Source organism: Salvelinus fontinalis, chromosome 29 (genome assembly GCF_029448725.1).
Source record: "Salvelinus fontinalis isolate EN_2023a chromosome 29, ASM2944872v1, whole genome shotgun sequence".
NCBI classification, from domain to species: domain Eukaryota; kingdom Metazoa; phylum Chordata; class Actinopteri; order Salmoniformes; family Salmonidae; genus Salvelinus; species Salvelinus fontinalis.
The window spans coordinates 11,646,071-11,672,949 of NC_074693.1; the positions used below are offsets into that span (position 1 = coordinate 11,646,071).

At 42.9% G+C, this 26,879-nt stretch overlaps 1 protein-coding gene across 1 annotated transcript in view; it reads left to right on the top strand.

Moving 5' to 3' along the window:
- Positions 1 to 3,230: 3,230 nt before the first annotated feature.
- LOC129827213 (copper-transporting ATPase 1-like) overlaps positions 3,231 to 26,879 on the top strand; it is a 140,481-nt gene continuing 116,832 nt past the window's right edge. The window contains 16 exon segments of the mRNA XM_055887950.1: positions 3,231 to 3,344; positions 3,346 to 4,042; positions 4,395 to 4,583; positions 5,352 to 5,515; positions 8,178 to 8,339; positions 8,507 to 8,583; positions 9,007 to 9,229; positions 15,223 to 15,456; positions 15,957 to 16,048; positions 16,311 to 16,438; positions 17,056 to 17,210; positions 17,453 to 17,587; positions 17,913 to 18,107; positions 23,723 to 23,905; positions 24,775 to 24,988; positions 25,460 to 25,615. Coding sequence (XP_055743925.1) covers positions 3,231 to 3,344; positions 3,346 to 4,042; positions 4,395 to 4,583; positions 5,352 to 5,515; positions 8,178 to 8,339; positions 8,507 to 8,583; positions 9,007 to 9,229; positions 15,223 to 15,456; positions 15,957 to 16,048; positions 16,311 to 16,438; positions 17,056 to 17,210; positions 17,453 to 17,587; positions 17,913 to 18,107; positions 23,723 to 23,905; positions 24,775 to 24,988; positions 25,460 to 25,615 — 3,118 coding nt within the window.

Here is a 26,879-nt window from a genome sequence, read left to right on the forward strand (position 1 = left end):
GAATGCATCGGAGTAGGATTCTATTGCATTGACAGGCATATGTAAATAGACCATTGCTATATATGGATCTGTGCCATTCACTTTAAACTGGACTGTGTTTACAGCATGAGCGGTCATCAGTAGATGCACTTGTTTTGAGATCAAAGCCAGAGTGTGTACATGTGTTCATATCTTTCGAGTTATTAGCCCAGTTATAGATCATGTGTAGTCAACAATGGGGGGGAATGATTGCTTCCTACAAAATTTGTGCATTTCTAGACATCTTTGAAAAACAAGTCAGTGAAAGAGTTTTTTTTATGTCTTAAAGGGGTGTGGCTGCAGGGGCAGTATTGAGTAGCTTGGATGAAAGGTTCACAGCGGTGCCGAGAGTAAACGGCCTGCTCCTCAGTCATAGTTGCTAATATATGCATATTATTATTAGTATTGGATAGAAAGCACTCTGGAGTTTCTAAAACTGTTTAAATTATGTCTGTGAGTATAACAGAACTCATATGGCGGGCAAAAACTTGAGAAAAAATCCAAAACGGAAGTGGAAATTATTAGGCTGGTCGATTTTCAACCAAGATCCCATTGAAATCACAGCGAGATATGAATGAGTTTTCACTTCCTACGGCTTCCACTAGATGTCAACAGTCTGTAGAACCTTGTCTGATGCCTCTACTGTGAAGGGTAGTTGAGAGAGGAATTAGTTAAGTCTGCCATGACCTGACCATGCTTTCACCATGCGCCTTCACATAAGAGGGAGCTCTGTTCCATCGCTCATCTGAAGTCAATGTAATTCTCCGGTTGGAACGTTATTCAAGATTTATGTTAACAACATTCTAAAGATTGATTCAATACATCGTTTGACATGTTTCTACTGACTGTTACTGAACTTTTGGACATTTCGTCAGCTTTTAGGGAACGCTCTTCATGACTTTGGAATTGTTTACCAAACGCGCTAACAAATAATACTGCAGGCTGAGACAGGAGGGGTCGGGAGACACTGTAGCCCTGTCCGACGACAGGGCCAAGATACCCCCGGACAGGGCCAAGCAGGCAGGATTTAACCCCACTCACTTTGCCAAAGCACAGCCCCCACAACACTAGAGGGATATCTTCAATCATAACTTACCATCCTGAGACCAGGCCGAGTATAGCCCACAAAGATCTCCACCACGGCACAACCCAAGGGGGAGCAGTAGACTACTTGACCACTGTTAAAACTAACTAAAAATCTCTTTTGGATAGGGGTCAGCATTGGGAAGTTTGGATGAAAAGCGTGCCCAGAGTAAACAACCTGTTACTCAGGCCCAGAAGCTAGAATATCCATATAACTAGTAGATTTGGATAGAAAACACTCAAGTTTCCAAAACTGTTACAATAATGTCTGTGAGTATAACCTGAGAACCTGAGAAAAATCCAACCAGGAAGTGGGAATTCTGAGGTTTGTAGTTTAAGTGAATGCCTATCGAATATCCAGTGTCTGTGGGGTCAGATTGCACTTCCCAAGGCTTCAAGTAGATGTCAACAGTCTTTCGAAGTTGTTTCAGGCTTCTATTGTGAAAGGGGAGAGAATAAGAGCACTCAAAGCAAGTGGCTCAACTGAAAGCCATGAGTTGTTTGTGGCCGTGCGTGCGACGTTCGTTCCCTTTCCTTTCTAATAAACGGTATTGTCCGGTTGAAACATTATTGAATATTTTTGATAAAAACACCCTAACGATTGATTAGGAACATCGTTTGACATGTTTCTACGAACTTTAATGGAACTTTTTTGACTTTTCGTCTGGATGTGGTGCCCGCGCTTTGTGCATTTGGATTACTGGACTAAACGTGCAAACAAAAAGGAGGTATTTGGATATAAAGATGAACTTTATCGAACAAAACAAACATTTATTGTCTAACATGGAGACCTGGGAGTGCCATCAGATGAAGATCATCAAAGGTAAGTGATTAATTTTAACGCTATTTCTGACTTTTGTGACACCTCTCCTTGGCTGGAAAATGGCTGTATGGTTTTCTGTGGCTAGGCGCTGACCTAACATAATCGCATGGTGTGCTTTCGCCATAAAGCCTTTTTGAAATCGAACACAGCGCCTGGATTAACAAGAGGTTTATCTTTAATCCTATGTATAACACTTGTATCTTTCATCAATATTTATGATGAGTATTTCTGTAATTTATGTGGCTCTCTGCAATTTCACCGGATGTTTGTTTGAGACAATGCATTTCTGAACATAACACGCCAATTTCAAATGAGGTTTTTGGACATAAAGATTAATTTATTTATCGTAATGTTTGAAGGAAAAAGGGGGAGGCTTGCAACCTGAAGAACACCATCCCAATCGTGAAGCACGGGGGTGGCTGCACCATGTTGTGGGGGTGCTTTGCTGCAGGAGGGACTGGTGCACTTCACAAAATAGATGGCATTGTGAGGAAGAAAAATTATGTGGATATATATTGAAGCAACATCTCAAAACATCAGTCAGGAAGTTACAGCTTGGTCGCAAATGGGTCTTCCAAATGGACAATGACCCTAAGCATACTTCCAAAGTTGTGTCAAAATGGCTTAAGGACAACAAAGTCAAGGTATTGGTGTGGCCATCTCAACGCCCTGACCTCTATCCCAATAGAATATTTGCGGGCAGAACTGAAAAAGTGTGTGCGAGCAAGGAGGCCTACAAACCTGACTCAGTTACATCAGCTCTGTCAGGAGGAATGGGCCAAAATTCACCCAACTTATTGTGGGAAGCTTGTGGAAGGCTACCCGAAACATTTGACCCAAGCTAAACAATTTAAAGGCAATGCTACCAAATACTAATTGAGTGTATGTAAACTTCTGACCCACTGGGAATGTGATGAAAGAAATAAAAGCTGAAATAAATCACTCTACTATTATTCTGACATTTCACATTCTTAAAATAAAGTGGTGATCCAAACTGACCTAACACAGGGAATTTTTACTAGGATTAAATGTCAGTAATTGTGAAACTGAGTTTTTAAATGTATTTGGCTAAGGTGTATGTAAACTTCAGACTTTATAAATCACAAGAAAAACATGTTTAGTTTAATCCACTGGACCTGTAACTGACTTGGCATTCTATAGCAATGAATGATTATGGGAGGTTGTAGTAGTCTAGCATTCTCACTTAACATTAACCTGTAGTCAGAAATAATCTTGAAACAAACTCAGAATCTTCTGTTAGTCTGTCCTCACTACTCTGTGATACTAGGATTGTTGGAGATTAGAAATGTTTCCCCTGTGTCTTCTCCACCCAGTGGTTCTAGACTCCCAGGAGGCCACGGTTCTCTACCTGCCATACCTCATCACCGTCGACGACATCATCACCCAGATCGCCAAGGCCCGGCTTCAAGGCCAAGCCCAAGTCCAAGTCCCGCCCCCTGCAGCTGTCCGTCAGCGAGATGGAGCGGTTGCTAAGCGCTGCCTCGTTACCCACAGCGCCGGTGGATACTTCCACCAAGGATTCTGAGGCGTCCACAGACTCGGCCCAGACTACCCTCAGGGTGACGGGCATGCACTGCCGCTCCTGTGTGGTAAACATCCAGGATAACATCTCCAAGCTGGCTGGGGTGACCTCCATAGAGGTATTGTTGGAGAGAGAGAGTGCCTCCATCCACTACAACCCAGGGAGGGTGACTGTGTCTGGGCTACAGCAAGCCATCGAGGCCCTGCCACCAGGGACGTTTAAAACCCAACCCTGGAGCGCTAGCTCTGGAGGTGTTAGCTCTACATCCACCACACCTATACCTTCACCACCACCACCACCGTCGTCACAGGCCGGCCTCTCCTCCACCCAGCCCTGCTACGGCCAGCCTCTGACGGCCACGGCCCTAATCCATATAGAGGGGATGACCTGTGGGTCCTGTGTTCAGTCCATCGAGGGGATGCTGTCTCAGAGGAAGGGGCGGTCAGCCAAGGTGCGGTCAGCCAAGGTGTCTCTGGCCAATCACAGAGGGGTGTTTGAGTACGACCCTCTCCTCACCCATCCAGAAGAGCTCAGGGAGGCCATAGAGGACATGGGATTTGATGCCTTCCTGCCTGGTGAGTTGATGGGCGGATTGTATTCTTTTATCCTCAACTAGGGTTTCAAATTTCAGTAAACATTCCATATGTTCCCAGGTTTTTCAGGGATCCTGGTTGGAGGATTCCCTCCTGATTCTAGGAATCCTACAACAGGAATTTCTGTCTTCGGTGAAGTTTCCGGAGTTTAGTAACACAACCCCTAATAATATCTCTAGCTGTGAAGGGAACAAATGAAGCTGTCTCTGTTTGTAATATCTCTGTTTGTAACTCATGGAAACTTTCCAGAACAGTAGCTGTAGAACAACCATAGAAAGCAGAATGAGAAATTGAAATGGTTATGAAAGTCATTGTTGCTATGTTGTCCTTTTAGAAACCAACTCCCTGTTGACAGTCCCAGTTATCAGTCCCCCCTCGTCCTGCTCCCTGTCCCATGAGCTGGACGCAACACAGGGTGTTAAGGAGCCCCCGGACACCCTCGCTAAATGCTTCATCCAGATTGGTGGAATGACCTGTGCGTCCTGTGTGGCCAACATCGAGAGGAACCTGAGGAATAAACACGGTGAGAGGAGATGTGAGAATCAGGGTTATGTTCATTAGGGCATGATGTTTTTTGCAAATATTTTACTCTCTGTTTCAGTCTGTTTTACTTGGTAATAAACACAACTTGGTATTAACTACTGATGGGAACTATGGTGTAGTTGTATTAGGGACACTCGTTCTTTACAGTAGCTATCTGTCTTTCAGTATTAACTACTGATGGGAACTATGGTGTACTTGTATTAGGGACACTCGTTCTTTACAGTAGCTATCTGTCTTTCAGTATTAACTACTGATGGGAACTATGGTGTAGTTGTATTAGGGACACTCGTTCTTTACAGTAGCTATCTGTCTTTCAGTATTAACTACTGATGGGAACTATGGTGTAGTTGTATTAGGGACACTCGTTCTTTACAGTAGCTATCTGTCTTTCAGTATTAACTACTGATGGGAACTATGGTGTAGTTGTATTAGGGACACTCGTTCTTTACAGTAGCTATCTGTCTTTCTGGGACAAACGTGTCATAAACAGTTGTAAACTGTGTCACTTTAAGATTTACGATGGCTGTTTTTAAGTAACATACTGTAGGAGGAATGTGGAACGTATTTAGGATGTTATGAAGACTGTACTTTTACCTGGTCGTGAAACCCCTGGCATTTTGTAAAGGCATTTATCACTTGTATATATTAACTGTTGTCTCCACTGAGTATCAAACTCATGTATCAGTTTGGTAGGAAGGTGAATAAAATGTTCCATTTGTCTAACATTGTCCTGCGTTGTTCTGTGCAGGTATCTACTCTGTGCTGGTGGCCCTGATGGCTAGTAAGGCTGAGGTCCGTTATAACCCTGAGGTGATGGACCCTCTGAAGATAGCAGAGAATGTCAGAGAGTTGGGCTTCACTGCTTCTGTCATGGAGAACTATGAGGGTTCTGATGGAAGCTTGGAACTTGTGGTGAGTGTTCTGATTCTAATCAGCACACCATAATGGTGAGGTCTTCTGTTTGGTGTTCTGATTCTCATCAACACACCATAATGGTGTCATCTTCTGTTTGGTGTTCTGATTCTCATCAACACACCATAATGGTGTCATCTTCTGTTTGGTGTTTTGATTCTCATCAACACACCATAATGGTGTTCTGATTCTAATCAACACACCATAATGGTGAGGTCTTCTGTTTGGTGTTCTGATTCTAATCAACACACCATAATGGTGTCATCTTTTGTTTGGTGTTCTGATTCTCATCAACACACCATAATGGGGTTCTGATTCTAATCAACACACCATAATGGTGAGGTCTTCTGTTTGGTGTTCTGATTCTAATCAACACACCATCATGGTGAGGTCTTCTGTTTGGTGTTCTGATTCTAATCAACACACCATAATGGTGTCATATTCTGTTTGGTGTTCTGATTCTAATCAACACACCATAATGGTGTCATCTTCTGTTTGGTGTTTTGATTCTAATCAACACACCATAATGGTGTCATCTTCTGTTTGGTGTTTTGATTCTCATCAACACACCATAATGGTGTTCTGATTCTAATCAACACACCATAATGGTGAGGTCTTCTGTTTGGTGTTCTGATTCTAATCAACACACCATAATGGTGTCATCTTTTGTTTGGTGTTCTGATTCTAATCAACACACCATAATGGTGTCATCTTCTGTTTGGTGTTCTGATTCTAATCAACACACCATAATGGTGTCATCTTCTGTATGGTGTTCTGATTCTAATCAACACACCATAATGGTGTCATCTTCTGTATGGTGTTCTGATTCTAATCAACACACCATAATGGTGAGGTCTTCTGTATGGTGTTCTGATTCTAATCAACACACCATAATGGTGTCATCTTCTGTTTGGTGTTCTGATTCTCATCAACACACCATAATGGTGAGGTCTTCTGTTTGGTGTTCTGATTCTAATCAACACACCATAATGGTGTCATCTTCTGTATGGTGTTCTGGATGAATCTCACAATCATGATGTTTAAAAGGCTGGTGATATTTCCACTGGCATAAGCACTGCTTCTGTTAACTATTCCATAATCAAAGATCTCTTTATGTCTACACCATCCTAACTGGTCCTCGTCAAATCTAATTGTATTGGTCGCACACTTTTTATTTATTTTTTATTTTATTTAACTAGGCAAGTCAGTTAAGAACAAGTTCCTATTTGCAATGATGGCCAAACCCGGACGAGGCTGGGCCAATTGTGCGCCACCCAATGGGACTCGCAATCACTGCCGGTTGTGATACAGCCTGATACAGCCTGGAATCGAATCAGGGTCTGTAGTGACGCCTGTAGCACTGAGATGCAGTGCCTCAGACCGCTGAATCAGGGTCTGTAGTGACGCCTGTAGCACTGAGATGCAGTGCCTCAGACCGCTGAATCAGGGTCTGTAGTGACGCCTGTAGCACTGAGATGCAGTGCCTCAGACCGCTGAACCAGGGTCTGTAGTGACGCCTGTAGCACTGAGATGCAGTGCCTCAGACCGCTGAACCAGGGTCTGTAGTGACGCCTGTAGCACTGAGATGCAGTGCCTCAGACCGCTGAACCAGGGTCTGTAGTGACGCCTGTAGCACTGAGATGCAGTGCCTCAGACCGCTGAACCAGGGTCTGTAGTGACGTCTGTAGCACTGAGATGCAGTGCCTCAAACCGCTGAACCAGGGTCTGTAGTGACGCCTGTAGCACTGAGATGCAGTGCCTCAGACCGCTGAACCAGGGTCTGTAGTGACGCCTGTAGCACTGAGATGCAGTGCCTCAGACCGCTGAACCAGGGTCTGTAGTGACGCCTGTAGCACTGAGATGCCGTGCCTCAGACCGCTGAACCAGGGTCTGTAGTGACGCCTGTAGCACTGAGATGCAGTGCCTCAGACCGCTGAACCAGGGTCTGTAGTGACTCCTCTAGCACTGAGATGCAGTGCCTCAGACCGCTGAACCAGGGTCTGTAGTGACTCCTCTAGCACTGAGATGCAGTGCCTCAGACCGCTGAACCAGGGTCTGTAGTGACTCCTCTAGCACTGAGATGCAGTGCCTCAGACCGCTGAACCAGGGTCTGTAGTGACGCCTGTAGCACTGAGATGCAGTGCCTCAGACCGCTGAACCAGGGTCTGTAGTGACGCCTGTAGCACTGAGATGCAGTGCCTCAGACCGCTGAACCAGGGTCTGTAGTGACGCCTGTAGCACTGAGATGCAGTGCCTCAGACCGCTGAACCAGGGTCTGTAGTGACGCCTGTAGCACTGAGATGCAGTGCCTCAGACCGCTGCGCCACTCTTTAGCCCTGTTTACACATGTTTAGCGAAATGCTTGTGTTCCAGGCTCCAACAGTTCAGTAGTATCTAACAATTCACAACAATACACACAAACCTAAAAGTAAAATAATGGAATTAAGAAATATATAAATATTAGTATGAGCAATGTCAGAGTAGCATTGACTAAAATACTGTAGAATAGAATACGGTATATACATATGAAATGGGTAAAGCAGTATGTAAACATTATTAAAGTGGCCAGTGATTCCATGTATATAGGGCAGTAAGGTGCAGGGCTGTGTTTTCCTCTAAACTGTGTGTTAACAGTACATTCTCCTCTCCGGCCTCTCTCCAGGTCAGGGGAATGACGTGTGCCTCCTGCGTTCACAAAATAGAGTCCAGCCTGATGAAAGAGAACGGTATCGTCCACGCCTCTGTTGCCCTGGCAACCAACAAAGCCCACATCAAGTACGACCCGGAGGTGACGGGACCGAGAGACGTCATCAAACTCATAGAGGTACTTCATTTTGTTTTTCAATCATTAATTTATTTGTTTGTCCATTTGTTTGCCCATTCATTTGTTCATCCAACATCCTCTCCTCTGCCCCAGGTTGTTGCTTTAAATGACAATGGGATATCAGTTTGCCCAGTCAGATTTGTTCATTAATTTTGTCTGTTTATCAGAACCTGGGTTTCGAGGCATCTCTGGTGAAGAGGGATCGCACAGGCAGTCACCTGGACCACAGCAGAGAGATCACACAGTAATGGAAGGGAATGGGAGGTGTGGGATAATGGGCTGTTTGGGATTTTACTCACTGGTTATTTAAACATCTCTTCTTCTTCATCTCTTCTCTTTTTTCTTAATCTCTTCTCCTCTTCATCTCTTCATCTCTTCTCTTTTTTCTTCATCTCTTCTCCTCTTCATCTCCTCTTCTCTTAACACATATGGACCCAGAACTTAATGGAGCAGCTGACCAATTACACAATACTTTAGTTCTGGGTTAACCGAGATGACTCTGTATCTCTGTCTGTGTCTGACATACTGTCTGTCTCTGTCTGTCTGTTTCCATTTCCCTACCTCTCTCTTCTCCCAGATGGAGGAAGTCGTTCCTGGTCAGCCTGTTCTTCTGTTACTCGTCTGTCTCCATCTCTGTACCACCTCCTCTCTCTCTCTCTTCTCCCAGATGGAGGAAGTCGTTCCTGGTCAGCCTGATCTTCTGCATCCCAGTCATGGTTATGATGATCTACATGATCATAGTAGACCACCAGATCAGCACGTCTCACCAGCACAACGCCACCACACAGGACCGGGAACACTACCACTCCACCATGTTCCTGGAAAGACAGCTGCTCCCAGGCCTCTCCATCATGAACCTGATCTCATTCCTCTTCTGTGTCCCTGTACAGGTAGGAGAGAAAGACTGAGAGGGAGAGAGAAATAGACAGAGGGAAAGCGATGTAGAGGGAAAGAAACACTATACTGTATATACAAAAGTAAGTGGACACCCCTTCAAATTAGTGGATTCGGCGATTTCATCCACACCCATTGCTGACAGTTGTATAAAATCGAGCACACAGCCATGCAATCTCCATAGACAAACAAAGGCAGTAGAATGGCCTTACTGAAGAGCTCAGTGACTTTCAATGTGGCACCGTCCTAGGATGCCACCTTTCCAACAAGGCAGTTCGTCAAATGTATGCCCTGTTAGAGCTGCCCCGGTCAACTGTAAGTGCTGTTATTGTGAAGTGGAAACATCTAGGAGCAACAACTGGTTTGTCGAGATCATTGTGGAAACACTTGACTGGCCTGCAAGGAGCCCTGACCTCAACCCCGTCGAACTCTTTTGGGATGAATCGGAATGCCGACTGCGAGCCAGGCCTAATCGCCCATCCTCAGTGCCTGACCTCACTAATGCTCTTGTGGCTGAATGGCGGCAAGTCCCTGCAGCAACGTTCCAACTAGAGGTCGTCCGATAACCGATAATTGGAGGACCAAAAAAAGCCGATACCAATTAATCGGACTATTTCATCACATTCCCAGTGGGTCAGAAGGTAACATACACTCAATTAGTATTTGGTAGCGTTGCCGTTAAATTGTTTAACTTGGGTCAAACGTTTCGGGTAGCCTTCCACAAGCTTCCCACAATAAGTTGGGTGAATTTTGGCCCATTCCTCCTGACAGAGCTGGTGTAACTGAGTCAGGTTTGTAGGCCTCCTTGCTCGCACACACTTTTTCAGTTCTGCCCACAAATGTTCTATAGGATTGAGGTCAGGGCTTTGTGATGGACACTTCAATACCTTGACTTTGTTGTCCTTAAGCCATTTTGCCACAACTTTGGAAGTATGCTTGGTTTCATTGTCCATTTGGAAGACCCATTTGAGACCAAGCTTTAACTTCCTGACTGATGTCTTGAGATGTTGCTTCAATATATCCACATCATTTCCCATCATGATGCCATCTATTTTGTGAAGTGCACCAGTCCCTCCTGCAGCAAAGCACCCCCACAACATGATGCTGCCACCCCCGTGCTTCACGGTTGGGATGGTGTTCTTCGGCTTGCAAGCCTCCCCCGTTTTCCTTCAAACATTACGATGGTCATTATGGCCAAACAGTTCTATTTTTGTTTCATCAGACCAGAAGACATTTCTCCAAAAATCTAATCAAATCAAAGTTTATTTGTCACGTGCGCCGAATACAACAGGTGTAGACCTTACAGTGAAATGCTTACTTACAGGCTCTAACCAATAGTGCAAAAAAGGTATTAGGTGAACAATAGGTAAGTAAAGAATTAAAAACAACAGTATAAAAGACAGTGAAAAATAACAGTAGCGAGGCCATATTCAGTAGCGGGGCTATATACAGTAGCGGGGCTATATACAGTAGCGAGGCTATATACAGTAGCGAGGCTATAAAAGTAGTGAGGCTACATACAGACACCAGTTAGTCAGGCTGATTGAGGTAGTATGTACATGTAGATATGGTTAAAGTGACTATGCATATATGATGAACAGAGAGTAGCAGTAGCGTATAAGAGGGGTTGGTGGGTGGTGGGTGGCAGGAGACAATGCAGATAGCCCGGTTAGCCAATGTGCGGGAGCACTGGTTGGTCGGGCCAATTGAGGTAGTATGTACATATGTACATGAATGTATAGTTAAAGTGACTATGCATATATAATAAACCGAGAGTAGCAGCAGCGTAAAAGAGGGGTTAGGGGTTGGGGGGAGGCACACAATGCAAATAGTCCAGGTAACCAATCAGGAGTCTTATGGCTTGGGGGTAAAAACTGTTGAGAAGCCTTTTTGTCCTAGACTTGGCACTCCGGTACTGCTTGCCATGCGGTAGTAGAGAGAACAGTCTATGACTGGGGTGGCTGGGTTCTTTGACAATTTTTAGGGCCTTCCTCTGACACCGCCTGGTGTAGAGGTCCTGGATGGCAGGCAGCTTAGCCCCAGTGATGTCCTGGGCCGTACGCACTACCCTCTGTAGTGCCTTGCGGTCAGAGGCCGAGCAATTGCCGTACCAGGCAGTGATGCAACCAGTCAGGATGATCTCGATGTTGCAGCTGTAGAACCTTTTGAGGATCTCAGGACCCATGCCAAATCATGCCCTCTTCATGACTGTCTTGGTGTGTTTGGACCATGTTAGTTTGTTGGTGATGTGAACACCGAGGAACTTGAAGCTCTCAACCTGCTCCACTGCAGCCCCGTCGATGAGAATGGGGGCGTGCTTGGTCCTCCTTTTCCTGTAGTCCACAATCATCTCCTTAGTCTTGGTTACATTGAGGGACAGGTTGTTATTCTGGCACTACACTGCCAGGTCTCTGACCACCTCCCTATAGGCTGTCTTGTCAGTGATCAGGCCTACCACTGTTGTCTCCACGTGCAGTTGACTTGACTACAATTGACTCAAATGATGTCAATTAGCCTATCAGAAGCTTCTAAAGCCATGACATAATTTTCTGTATTTTTCCAAGCTGTTTAAAGGCACAGTCAACTTAGTGTATGTAAACTTCTGACCAACTGGATTTGTGATACAGTGAAATAATCTCTGTAAACAATTGTTGGAAAAATGACTTGTGTCATGCACAAAGTAGATGTCCTAACTGACGTGCCAAAACTATGGTTTGTTCACAAGAAATGTGTGGAATTGTTGAAACACTTAGGTTGGAGTCATTGAAACTAGTTTATGTAAACTTCCGACTTCAACTGTAAGTATATGGATGAGCGATGGCCGAGCGGCATAGACAAGAGATGGTATAAAATACAGTATATACACGTGATGAGTAACGTAAGATATGTAAACATTATTAAAGTGGCATTTTTTAAAGTGACAAGTGATACATTTATCACATCCAATTTTTTATTATTAAAGTGGCTAGAGATTTGGGTCAGTATGTTGGCAGCAGCCACTCAATGTTAGTGATGGCTGTTTAACAGTCTGATGGCCTTGAGATAGAAGCTGTTTTTCAGTCTCTCACTCCCAGCTTTGATGCACCTGTACTGACCTTGCCTTCAGGATGGTAGCGGGGTGATTAGGCAGTGGCTCGGGTGGTTGTTGTCCTTGATGATCTTTTTGGCCTTCCTGTGACATCGGGGGGTGTAGGTGTCCTGGAGGGCAGGTAGTTTGCCCCCGGTGATGCGTTGTGCAGATCTCACTACCCTCTGGAGAGCCTTGCGGTTGAGGGCGGTGCAGTTGCCGTACCATGCTGTGATACAGCCCGACAGGATGCTCTCGATTGTGCATCTGTAAAAGTGTGTCAAGGTTTTGGGTAACAAGCCAAATGTCTTCAGCCTCTTCTGAGGTTGAAGAGGCACTGTTGCGCTTTCTTCACCACACTGTCTGTATGTGTGGACCATTTCAGTTTGTCTGTGATGTGTACGACCAGGAACTTAACCTTCCACCTTCTCCACTGCTGTCCCATCGATGTGGATAGGGGATGGGGGTGCTCCCTCTGCTGTTTCCTGAAGTCCACGATCATCTCCTTTGTTTTGTTAACGTTGAGTGAGAGGTTGTTTTCCTGACACCACACTCCGAGTGCCCTCACCTCCTCCCTATAGGCTGTCTCGTCGTTGTTGGTAATCAAGCCCACTACTGTTGTGTTGTCTGCAAACTTGATGATTCAGTTGGAGGCGTGCATGGCCACGCAGTCATGGATGAACAGGGAGTACAAGAGAGGGCTGAGTACACACCCCAGTGTTGAGGATCAGCGAAGTGGAGATGTTGTTTCCTGCCTCCACCACCTAGGGGCGGCCCGTCAGAAAGTCCAGGACCCAGTTGCACAGAGCGTGATTGAGACCCAGGGCCCTCAGCTTGATGATGAGCTTGGAGGGTGTTGAATGCTGAGCTAGAGTCAATGAACAGCATTCTTACTAGAGGTCGACCGTTTATGATTTTTCAACGCCGATAGCGATTATTGGGGGTCCAAAAAAAGCCGATACCGATTAATCGGCCGATTTAATAAAAATAAAGTATTTGTAATAATGACAATTACAACAATACTGAAGGAACACTTATTTTTACTTAATATAATACATCAATAAAATCAATTTAGCCTCAAATAAATAATGAAACATGTTTGGTTTAAATAATGCAAAAGCAAAGTGTTGGAGAAGAAAGTAAAAGTGCAATATGTGCCATGTAAGAAAGCTAACGTTTAAGTTCCTTGCTCAGAACATGAGAACATATGAAAGCTGGTGGTTCCTTTTAACATGAGTCTTCAATATTCCCAAGTAAGAAGTTTTAGGTTCTAGTTATTATAGGACTATTTCTCTCTATACGATTTGTATTTCATATACCTTTGACTATTGGATGTTCTTATAGGCACTTTAGTATTGCCAGTGTAACAGTATAGCTTCCGTCCCTCCTCGCTCCTACCTGGGCTTACCTGGGCTTGAACCAGGAACACATTGACAACAGCCACCTTCGAAGCAGCGTTATCCATGCAGAGCAAGGGGAACAACTACTCCAAGTCTCAGAGCGAGTGACGTTTGAAACGCTATTAGCGCGCACCCCGCTAACTAGCTAGCCATTTCACATCAGTAACACCAGCCTAAAGCTTTAAGCTTTGTGAAGAGCTGCTGGCAAAACACACGAAAGTGCTGTTTGAATGAATGCGTATGAGCCTGCTGATGCCTACCATCACTCAGTCAGATTGCTCTATCAAATCATAGACTTAATTATAACATAATAACACACAGAAATACGAGCATTAGGTCATTAATATGGTCGAATCCGGAAACTATCATCTCGAAAACAAAACGTTTATTCTTTCAGTGAAATACTGAACCGTTCCGTATTTTATCTAACGGGTGGCATCCATAAGTCTAAATATTCCTGTTACATTGCACAACCTTCAATGTTAAGTCATAATTACGTAAAATTCTGGCAGATTAGTTCGCAACGAGCCAGGCGGCCCAAACTGCTGCATATACCCTGACTCTGTTGCAAGAGAAGTGACACATTTTCCCTAGTTAAAAGAGAGGGAGGGAGAGAGAGACATATCGACTGACAGGGAGGGAGAGACATATCGACTGAGTGAGAGGCAGGGAGGGAAATATGGACTGACAGGGAGGGAGGGAGAGAGAGACATATCGACTGACAGGGAGGGAGGGAGAGAGAGACATATCGACTGACAGGGAGGGAGGGAGAGAGAGACATATCGACTGACAGGGAGGGAGGGAGGGAGGGAGAGAGACATATCGACTGACAGGGAGGGAGAGACATATCGACTGAGTGAGAGGGAGGGAGGGACATATCGACTGACAGGGAGGGAGAGACATATCGACAGAGAGAGGGAGGTAGAGAGAGACATATCGACTGACAGGGAGGGAGGGAGAGACATATCGACTGAGTGAGAGGGGGGAGAGAGGGAGGGAGAGGGAGAGAGAGACATATCGACTGAGTGAGAGGGAGGGAGAGAGACATATCGACTGACAGGGAGGGAGAGACATATCGACTGAGTGAGAGGGAGAGACATATAGACAGGGAGGGAGAGACATATAGACAGGGAGGGAGGGAGGGACATATGGAGAGGGAGAGAGAAAGCAGTCACTAGGGCCTTATTCAAAGAGAGAGGGAGAGACATATCGACTAACAGGGAGGGAGGGAGAGACATATTGACTGAGCGAGAGGGAGAAAGCAGTCACTAGGGCCGTATTCAAAAGAGTGCAAGGTTATAGAACATTCAGATAGAAATATATTATGTAGAACAACAAGATTCTGTTGAATAGAATAGGTCACATCAGACTAAATAAGCCTGATTTTTAAAACAACACCCATCTTTCAAGTAACACAATACTTACTTAGATAATTATCACCATTTGTGACCCATGTGTGGAAGCCATTTTCAAATGAAACCTGAAATTAATATTTTTCCTGCTCTAACATTCCTCTCATTAGTTTTATGGCGGGCGCTACTTCTACACCCATGCCTACAAGGCCCTGAAACACAAAACAACCAACATGGACGTGCTCATCATGCTGGCCACCTCCGTAGCCTTCACCTACTCCGTGGTCATCCTCATGGTCGCCATGATAGAGGGGGCAAAGGTCAACCCCATCACCTTCTTTGACACGCCCCCCCTGCTCTTTGTCTTCATCTCACTCGGGCGCTGGCTGGAGCAGATCGCCAAGGTATTGGACCTCTATATCTTCTAGAAGATTTGTTTCTATCTTTTTATAGTAACATAACAGTTGTATTGGACCTCTATATCTTCTAGAAGATTTGCTTCTACGTCTTTATAGTAACATACAGTTGTACTGGACCTCTATATCTTCTATAAGATATGCTTCTACGTCTTTATAGTAACGTAACAGTTGTATTGGACCTATATATCTTCTAGAAGATATGCTTCTACGTCTTTATAGTAACGTAACAGTTGTATTGGACCTATATATCTTCTAGAAGATATGCTTCTACGTCTTTATAGTAACATAACAGTTGTACTGGACCTATATATCTTCTAGAAGATATGCTTCTACGTCTTTATAGTAACATAACAGTTGTAGCTATAAAGCATGGTGTTAGTTCTGTAGCTAGAGTACGTCTCTTTAATGCTAAGTTATCCGTCTGTGTCATAGCTAAAGTTTTCTTTAATATAGCTATTGCAGCCTGCTCTGTCTCTCTCCTCCAGAGTAAGACGTCAGAAACTCTGTCCAAGCTGATGTCCCTCCAGGCCAGCGAGGCCACAGTGGTCACTCTCAACACGGACATGTCTGTACTCAGGTACTTCACTGAAGATCTCCTGTTTCTAGACCTGGAGTTGAATAGCCTGGGTGTTTCTGCTCTTAAACAAAACAGCTTCTGGCCCTGAGATTAGGAATTGGATAAGGCAAGTTGTAGATATTTGTTACTATTTCAAGTGTTTTTGTTTAATCAGCACGCAACCCAGGCTGACATTGAACAGCAAACCCTTTGAGACTTGGATATGGCATATAATCAGTGTATTATAAATCCGACTACATGCGGATCTCTCTGTCCATGTCAGTGAGGAGCAGCTAGATGTTGAGCTGGTCCAGAGAGGAGACGTGGTCAGGGTGGTGCCTGGAGGGAAGTTCCCCGTAGATGGGAGGGTCATCGAGGGACACAGCATGGCTGATGAGTCTCTCATCACAGGTGGGTTACAGTGGAGGATCAACTCTGACGATACTGGAGAAGATGCTTTTGAAGCTTCCTTTCCTCATTTCCTTAACAATACTTTGAAATGACTGTTTCTTCATGCACGGTTACTATTTCTCTGTGAAACTGTATTTATGCTGTGAACCTGGCTAATGTCTCATCTCTGACGTGTTTTGTGTTCCTGGCTAATGTCTCATCTCTGACGTGTTTTGTGTTCCTGGCTAATGTCTCGTCTCTGACGTGTTTTGTGTTCGTGGCTAATGTCTCATCTCTGACGTGTTTTGTGTTCCTGGCTAATGTCTCATCTCTGACGTGTTTTGTGTTCCTGGCTAATGTCTCATCTCTGACTTGTTTTGTGTTCCTCGATAATGTCTCGTCTCTGACATGTTTTGTGTTCCTGGATAATGTCTCGTCTCTGACGTGTTTTGTGTTCCTGGCTAATGTCTCATCTCTGACGTGTTTTGTGTTCCTCGATAATGTCTCGTCTCTGACATGTTTTGTGTTCCTGGATAATGTCTCGTCTCTGACGTGTTTTGTGTTCCTGGCTAATGTCTCGTCTCTGACGTGTTTTGTGTTCCTGGCTAATTTCTCATCTCTGACGTGTTTTGTCTCAGGTGAGGCCATGCCAGTGACTAAGAAGCCAGGCAGCTCAGTAATAGCTGGCTCTATCAACCAGAACGGCTCTCTGCTCGTCAGTGCTACACACGTAGGCCTGGACACAAGCCTGTCTCAGATAGTTAAACTAGTGGAGGAGGCTCAGACATCTAAGGTGAGGGTGGTGGTGGTAATAAGTTCATTTTGTGTAAATGATCTTCTGTTTCCTGGAGTTTTCGTTGGATAAGATATGTAGGTGTTTGTCAATATGTGCTGTTTACAGAACTGACCCTGGGCAACACATGATAGAGGATTCTCCTCAGAATACAATTTTAACTGGTTCTGAGCTGGAAGAGCTTTACCTCTGTGACCTCTGACCTGTGCTTTAACATTCGACCTCTGACCTCTCCGCTGCAGGCTCCCATACAGCAGTTTGCAGATAAGATCAGTGGTTACTTTGTCCCGTTCATCGTTGGGGTCTCTCTCCTCACTCTGTTCGCCTGGATCCTCATTGGCTTTGTTGACTTTCCACTGGTGGAGAAATACTTCCCTGTGAGTAACAGTTACTATACTGATATCTGTGTAAAACATTTACTATACAGATATCTATGTAAAACCTTTACTATTCTGATATCTGTGTAAAACCTTTACTATACTGATATCTATGTAAAACCTTTACTATACTGATATCTGTGTAAAACCTTTACTAAACTGAATTCTATGTAAAACCTTTACTATACTGATATCTGTGTAAAACCTTTACTATACTGAATTCTATGTAAAACCTTTACTATACAGATATCTGTGTAAAACTTTTACTATACAGCTAGACCAAGACTGTTCCCCTGTTTCACTGTCTCTCTGTCTCCCTCTACAGGGCAATGATAAGAGCATCTCAGAGGCAGAAGCTGTGATCAGGTTTGCCTTCCAGGTCTCCATCACAGTGCTGTGTATCGCCTGCCCCTGCTCTCTGGGCCTGGCAACCCCGACAGCTGTGATGGTGGGCACGGGGGTGGGCGCTCAGAGCGGTATCCTCATCAAGGGTGGGGAACCACTAGAGATGGCAAGCAAGGTGAGGGGGGAAGATACTACCAATCAGACCATAGTCGATCACTAATAATATCATATTGATAGTAAAAATCATTAGTTATGTTTGATAGTTGTGCCTCATGTTTGTAATCAGAATCTGATTAAAACCTCTACCGCTTCTCTCTCCCGGATCCGGGATCCTCCTCATCAAAAAAGCTGACTAGCCTAGCCTAACGCGACAGGGATATCATATAATATAATTTTCATGAAATCACAAGTCCAATACAGCAAATGAAAGATAAACATCTTGTGAATCCAGCCATCATTTCCCATTTTTAAAATGTTTTACAGCGAAAACACTATGTATTTCTATTAGCTAACCACAATAGCCAAAGACTCAACCTCATATTTTCACCATGTTTCTACCGCATAGGTAGCTATCACAAAACCGACCAAATAGAGATATAATTAGTCACTAACCAAGAAACAACTTCATCAGATGACAGTCTTATAACATGTTATACAATAAATGTATGTTTTGTTTGAAAATGTGCATATTTGAGGTATAAATCATAGTTTTACATTGCAGCTACCATTCAAAATATCACCAAAGCAGCCAGAATAATTACTGAGAGCAACGTGAAATACCTAAATACTCATCATAAAACATTTATGAAAAATACATGGTGTACAGCAAATGAAAGATAAACATCTTGTGAATCCAGCCAATATTTCCGATTTTTTTTTAAAGTGTTTTCCAGCGAAATTATTATATTATATTAGCATTATATTAGCTTACAACAATAGCCAAACACACAACTGCATTTATTCACCGCATAGATAGCATTTGCAAAAACCAGCAAAATATATAAAATTACTCACTAACCTTGACCAACTTCATCAGATGACAGTCTTATAACATCAGGTTATACAATACACTTATGTTTTGTTCGAAAATGTGCATATTTAGAGCTGCAAACCGTGGTTATACATTGTGAATATGTAGCATCGATTCACCAGAATATCCGGAGCTATTTTGGACACTCACCTAATCTGACCAAAGAACTCATCATAAACTTTACTAAAAAATACATGTTGGACAGCAAATGAAAGATACACTGGTTCTTAATGCAACCGCCGTGTTAGATTTAAAAAAAATAACTTTACCATAACAAACAGCTTGCGTTATAGCGAGACAGCGCCCGCCAAAACTGCGGAGAATAGGACTCAACATTTTACACAGAAATACAAAATAACATCATAAATTGTTCTTACTTTTGCTGAGCTTCCATCAGAATCTTGTACAAGGAGTCCTTGGTCAAGAATAAATCGTTGTTTGGTTTTAGAATGTCCTTTTCTCCTGTCGAATTCGTGCCACAATGCTAGCCAATGTTGATGACGTTCCCAGTTTCTCTCGACGCAAAGAACGTTGAATAAACTGATAGAACTCGGTTGAAAAACCTGCTTTACGATGTTATTATCACATGTATCAAATAAAATCAAAGCCGGAGATATTAGCCGTGTATACCGAACGCTTATCATAAGACAATATGGAGGTGGTTCCGGCGCCTAGGTAGAGAAAGGAAATTCTGGACACGTCATTCCAAAAGCTCTTGTTCGACCTCAGATCAAGCTAGACACCCCATTCCACCGTCCACTGCCTGTTGACATCTAGTGGAAGGTGTATGCAGTGCATTCATATCCATAAATATAAGGCAATTCAATAGGTAGGCCCTGAAACAGAGCCTTGTTTTCAGATTTTTCACTTCCTGTCTGGAAGTTTGCTGCCAAATGAGTTCTGTTTTACTCACAGATATAATTCAAACAGTTGTAGAAACGTGAGAGTGTTTTCTATCCAATAGTAATAATAATATGCATATTGTATGATCTAGAATAGAGTACGAGGTCGTTTAAATTGGGCACGATTTTTCCCCCAAAGTGAAAACAGCACCCCCTATTAACCTGTCTAGGATCAGCGTGGCGCTAGCGGCACCCCCCCCCCCCCCCCCCCACTGAAAAACCAGTGCCGCGAAATTCAAAAAAAATATTTTTTTAAAATATTTAACTTTCACACATTAAAGTCCAATACAGCTAATGAAAGACACAGATCTTATGAATCCAGTCAACATTTCCGATTTTTAAAATGTTTTACAGGGAAGACACAATATGTAAAGATGTACATCTATTACCTAAAAACACATTAGCATAATCCACCATCTTTTATTTGTCCACCAACACCAGTAGCCATCACCAATTCGGCTAAACTAAGATATTTATAGCCCCTAACCAACAAAAAAACTCATTAGATGACAGTCTGATAACATATTTATGGTATGGGATAGGTTTTGTTAGAAAAAAGTGCATATTTCAGGTATATGGCATAGTTTACAATTGCACCCACCATCACAAATGGACTAGAATAATTACAATGAGCAACGTGTTTACCTAACTACTAATCATCAAACATTTCGTAAAAATACACAGCATACACGAATCGAAAGACACAGATCCTGTGAATACAGACAATATTTCAGATTTTCTAAGTGTCTTACAGCGAAAACACAATAAATCGTTATATTAGCTTAGCACATAGCAATTAGCAGCCCAGCATTGATTCTAGCCAAAGTGAGCGATAAAAGTCAACATCGCCAAAAGATATTAATTTTTTCACTAACCTTCTCAGAATTCTTCCGATGACACTCCTGTAACATCACATTACAACATGCATATACAGTTTGATCGAAAATGTTTATATTTAGCCACCAAAATCATGGTTAGACAATGTGAAATGTAACTCAGCTGGTCAGAATTTGTCCTTGCGCCACTTAGACAGTGATCTACTCTTATACATAAATACTCATAAACGTGACTAAAAAATATAGGGTGGACAGGGATTGATAGACAATTTAATTCTTAATACAATTGCGTTATTACATTTTTTAATTTATCCTTACTTTTCAATACAGTTTGCGCCAAGCGAAGCTACGTCAAAAAACATGGCGTCCTAAGCCACTAAAATGTTTCGACAGAAACACGATTTATCATAATAAAAATGTCCTACCTTGAGCTGTTCTTCCATCAGTATCTTGGGCAAAGGATCCTTTCTTGGGAGAAATCGTCTTTTGGTGGAAAGCTGTCCTCTTGCCATGTGGAAATGTCAACTACGTTCGGGATGAACTGAAAAGCGTGCCCAACTTTTCACATCGTTGCAAAAATAAATGTCCCAAAATCGCACTAAACGGATATAAATTGCTATAAAACGCTTTAAATTAACTACTTTGTGATGTTTGTAACTCCTATAACGAGTGAAAAGATGACCGGAGAAATATAACAGGCTAAACTAACGCTTGGAACAGGAGAGGGTCGGTGTCTTCCACGCGCGTTACGCAGCTCCCAAAGAATGACTAGCTTCAGAGTTTTTTCATTTGTAGGGCCTGTGAACGCGCAATCGAGCCCGTTGGAATCGTCATCACGTAAAGGCATCCAGGGGAAGACGTAAGAAGTGTCCGTATAGTCATAGCAACGACAGTGCCCTTTTAACTGACTTCAGAAAAGTGGCCAACATTTCTCAAATCTGACTCCATGTCAGGGAAATTGCTGTAGAATGGGCTCTGTTCCACTTAGAGACAAAATTTCAACTCCTATAGAAACTATAGACTGTTTTCCATCCAATAATAATAATAATATGCATATTGTACGATCAAGGATTTTGTGGGAAGCCGTTTAAAAAATTAGCCACATTAGCATAAATAGTCTAAACAGCGCCCCCATCCCCAACAGGTTAACCTGTCTAGGATCAGCGTGGCGCTAGCGGCACACCCCCCCCCCCCCCCCCACTGAAAAACCAGTGCCGCGAAATTCAAAAAAAATATTTTTTTAAAATATTTAACTTTCACACATTAAAGTCCAATACAGCTAATGAAAGACACAGATCTTGTGAATCCAGTCAACATGTCCGATTTTTAAAATGTTTTACAGGGAAGACACAATATGTAAAGATGTACATCTATTACCTAAAAACACATTAGCATAATCCACCATCTTTTATTTGTCCACCAACACCAGTAGCCATCACCAATTCGGCTAAACTAAGATATTTATAGCCCCTAACCAACAAAAAAACTCATTAGATGACAGTCTGATAACATATTTATGGTATGGGATAGGTTTTGTTAGAAAAAAGTGCATATTTCAGGTAGATGGCATAGGTTACAATTGCACCCACCGTCACAAATGGAATAGAAAAACTACTTAGAGCAACGTGTTTACCTACTTACTAATCATCAAACATTTCGTAAAAATACACAGCATACACGAATCGAAAGACACAGATCCTGTGAATACAGACAATATTTCAGATTTTCTAAGTGTCTTACAGCGAAAACACAATAAATCGTTATATTAGCATAGCACATAAAACATAGCAGCCCAGCATTGATTCTAGCCAAAGTGAGCGATAAAAGTCAACATCGCCAAAAGATATTAATTTTTTCACTAACCTTCTCAGAATTCTTCCGATGACACTCCTGTAACATCATATTACACATTCCATATAGAGTTTGATCGCAAATGTTTATATTTAGCCACCAAAATCATGGTTAGACAATGTGAAATGTAGACAAGCTGGTCAGAAAAAGTCCTTGCGCCACTTAGACAGTGATCTACTCTTATACATAAATACTCATAAACGTGACTAAAAAATATAGGGTGGACAGGGATTGATAGACAATTTAATTCTTAATACAATTGCGGAATAACATTTTTTAATTTATCCTTACTTTTCAATACAGTTTGCGCCAAGCGAAGCTACGTCAAAAAACATGGCGTCCTAAGCCACTAAAATGTTTCGACAGAAACACGATTTATCATAATAAAAATGTCCTACCTTGAGCTGTTCTTCCATCAGTATCTTGGGCAAAGGATCCTTTCTTGGGAGCAATCGTCTTTTGGTGGAAAGCTGTCCTCTTGCCATGTGGAAATGCCAACTGCGTTCGGGATGAACTGAAAAGCGTGCCCAACTATTCACATCGTTGCAAAAACAAATGTCCCAAAATCGCACTAAACGGATATAAATTGCTATAAAACGCTTTAAATTAACTACCTTATGATGTTTTTAACTCCTATAACGAGTGAAAAGATGACCGGAGAAATATAACAGGCTAAACTAACGCTTGGAACAGGAGCGGGTCGGTGTCCAGCACGCGCGTTACGCACCAAGAAAAGACTTGCTAGCTACAGGGTTTTTTGATTTATAGGGCCTGTGAACGCGCAATCGACCCCATTGGAATCGTCATCACGTAAAGGCATCCAGGGGAAGACGTAAGAAGTGTCCGTATAGTCATAGCAATATCAGTGCCGTTTTAACTGACTTCAGAACAGTGGCCAACATTTCTGAAATCTGAATCCATGTCAGGGAAATTGCTGTAGAATGGGCTCTGTTCCACTTAGAGACAAAATTTCAACTCCTATAGAAACTATAGACTGTTTTCTATCCAATAATAATAATAATATGCATATTGTACGATCAAGGATTTTGTGGGAAGCCGTTTCAAAAATTACCCAATTAGCATAAATAGTCTAAACAGCGCCCCCATCCCCAACAGGTTACAAATACTTCCCTTATTCCTACCTTGTTACAAAAAACGGTGTATTTTCCAGATCCATACAGTGGTGTTTGATAAGACGGGTACCATCACCTACGGAGCTCCTAAAGTCATCCAGGTGAAGATTGTAGTGGAGGGGAACAGGATTCCTCGCTCCCGTCTGCTGGCCATCGTAGGGACTGCAGAGAACAACAGTGAACACCCGCTGGGAGCTGCCATCACCAAGTACTGTAAACAGGTGAGTCTGGTTCCATCACCAAGTACTGTAAACAGGTGAGTCTGGTTCCATCACCAAGTACTGTAAACAGGTGAGTCTGGTTCCATCACCAAGTACTGCAAACAGGTGAGTCTGATTCCATTATCAAGTACTGCAAACAGGTGAGTCTGATTCCATCACCAAGTACTGCAAACAGGTGGGTCTGATTCCATTACCAAGTACTGCCAACAGGTGGGTCTGATTCCATTACCAAGTACTGCCAACAGGTGGGTCTGATTCCATTACCAAGTACTGCCAACAGGTGAGTCTGATTCCATCACCAAGTACTGCAAACAGGTGAGTATGATTCCATCACCAAGTACTCCAAACAGGTGAGTCTGATTCCATCACCAAGTACTGCAAACAGGTGAGTCTGATTCCATCACCAAGTACTCCAAACAGGTGAGTCTGATTCCATCACCAAGTACTGTAAACAGGTGGGTCTGATTCCATCACCAAGTACTGTAAACAGGTGGGTCTGATTCCATCACCAAGTACTGTAAACAGGTGGGTCTGATTTCATCACCAAGTACTGTAAACAGGTGGGTCTGATTCCATCACCAAGTACTGTAAACAGGTGAGTCTGATTCCATCACCAAGTACTGTAAACAGGTGGGTCTGATTCCATCACCAAGTACTGTAAACAGGTGGGTCTGATTCCATCACCAAGTACTGCAAACAGGTGAGTCCACCTGAACCTCAGTCCAACACCTGACAGGTAGGAGACTGGTTGTGAGTTGTCGTGAGTTGATCATTCCAAGTGTCTGGAAGACCTCCAAAATATTTGGGTCCTATCGGTCATTGTGGGTCCAGATAAAGTGTACTAATCTGTCTCTGTGTCTCTGTATTAGGAGCTGGGTACAGAGTCCCTTGGTGTGTGTGCTGAGTTCCAGTCTGTACCAGGCTGTGGTATACGATGCCAGGTCAGTAACACAGAGACCCTGCTGAGACAACATCAGGAGGACGGTGAAGACAACAACCAGGGAAACAGTATTCTGGTCCAGATCAGTGACTGCAGAACCAGGCCAGGATCACACCCCCTCATCATGGACGCGCCGCCTCTCCGTACGTACTGGGATATGTAGTCTAAGTAGAATAAGTACACAACCCTGAGTTACCCCTTATTGTCAGTTATTATTCAACATAAGGCCTTAAGATTCCCCTGTGTTTTCACTGCATTGATGAAATGCATACTATACATTCTGCCTACATTCTAGGCTACATTCTAGTCTACCCCCTTTTCCCCTTGCTGTTCCTCTATAGCCCTGGCGCAGACAGCATCCTACATGGTGTTGATAGAGAACCAGTAACCTCTCTGTGTTCCTCTATAGCCCTGGTGCACACAGCGTCCTACGTGGTGTTGATAGGGACCAGTAACCTCTCTGTGTGTTCCTCTATAGCCCTGGTGCAGACAGCATCCTACGTGGTGTTGATAGAGAACCAGTAACCTCTCTGTGTTCCTCTATAGCCCTGGTGCAGACAGCATCCTACGTGGTGTTGATAGGGAACCAGTAACCTCTCTGTGTTCCTCTATAGCCCTGGTGCAGACAGCGTCCTACGCGGTGTTGATGGGGAACAGGGAGTGGATGAGGAGGAACGGACTAGAGATCAGACCTGATATAGACGAGACCATGACTGAACATGAACGCAGGGGACGCACTGCTGTACTGGTGGCTGTCGACAGTGAGTTGTGTGTGTGTAGGACGCACATTAAGTACGACAGTGGCTCCCTATTTTCTATTGTCCTTGACCCCTAGGCACTAATACATCTACAAAGTTTGGATGGGTATTAGAAAAATTATAATAGCTTTGAGTACCGTCTAGTCGACTTCTAATATTATCAACACTAGAATACACGCCCAGTATATTATCAACACTAGAATACACGGCCAGTATATTATCAACACTAGAATACACGCCCAGTATATTATCAACACTAGAATACACGCCCAATATATTATCAACACTAGAATACACGCCCAATATATTATCAACACTAGTATAACACTTAGAATACACGCCCAATATATTATCAACACTAGCATAACACTTAGAATACACGCCCAATATATTATCAACACTAGCATAACACTTAGAATACACGCCCAATATATTATCAACACTAGCATATACGCCCAATATATTATCAACACTAGAATACACGCCCAGTATATTATCAACACTAGAATACACGCCCAATATATTATCAACACTAGTATAACACTTAGAATACACGCCCAATATATTATCAACACTAGAATACACGCCCAATATATTATCAACACTAGAATACACGCCCAATATATTATCAACACTAGAATACACGCCCAATATATTATCAACACTAGTATAACACTTAGAATACACGCCCGATATATTATCAACACTAGAATACACGCCCAGTATATTATCAACACTAGAATACACGCCCAATATATTATCAACACTAGTATAACACTTAGAATACACGCCCAATATATTATCAACACTAGAATACACGCCCAATATATTATCAACACTAGAATACACGCCCAGTATATTATCAACACTAGAATACACGCCCAATATATTATCAACACTAGTATAACACTTAGAATACACGCCCAATATATTATCAACACTAGCATAACACTTAGAATACACGCCCAATATATTATCAACACTAGCATATACGCCCAATATATTATCAACACTAGAATACACGCCCAATATATTATCAACACTAGCATAACACTTAGAATACACGCCCAATATATTATCAACACTAGCATATACGCCCAATATATTATCAACACTAGAATACACGCCCAGTATATTATCAACACTAGCATAACACTTAGAATACACGCCCAATATATTATCAACACTAGCATATACGCCCAATATATTATCAACACTAGAATACACGCCCAATATATTATCAACACTAGCATAACACTTAGAATACACGCCCAGT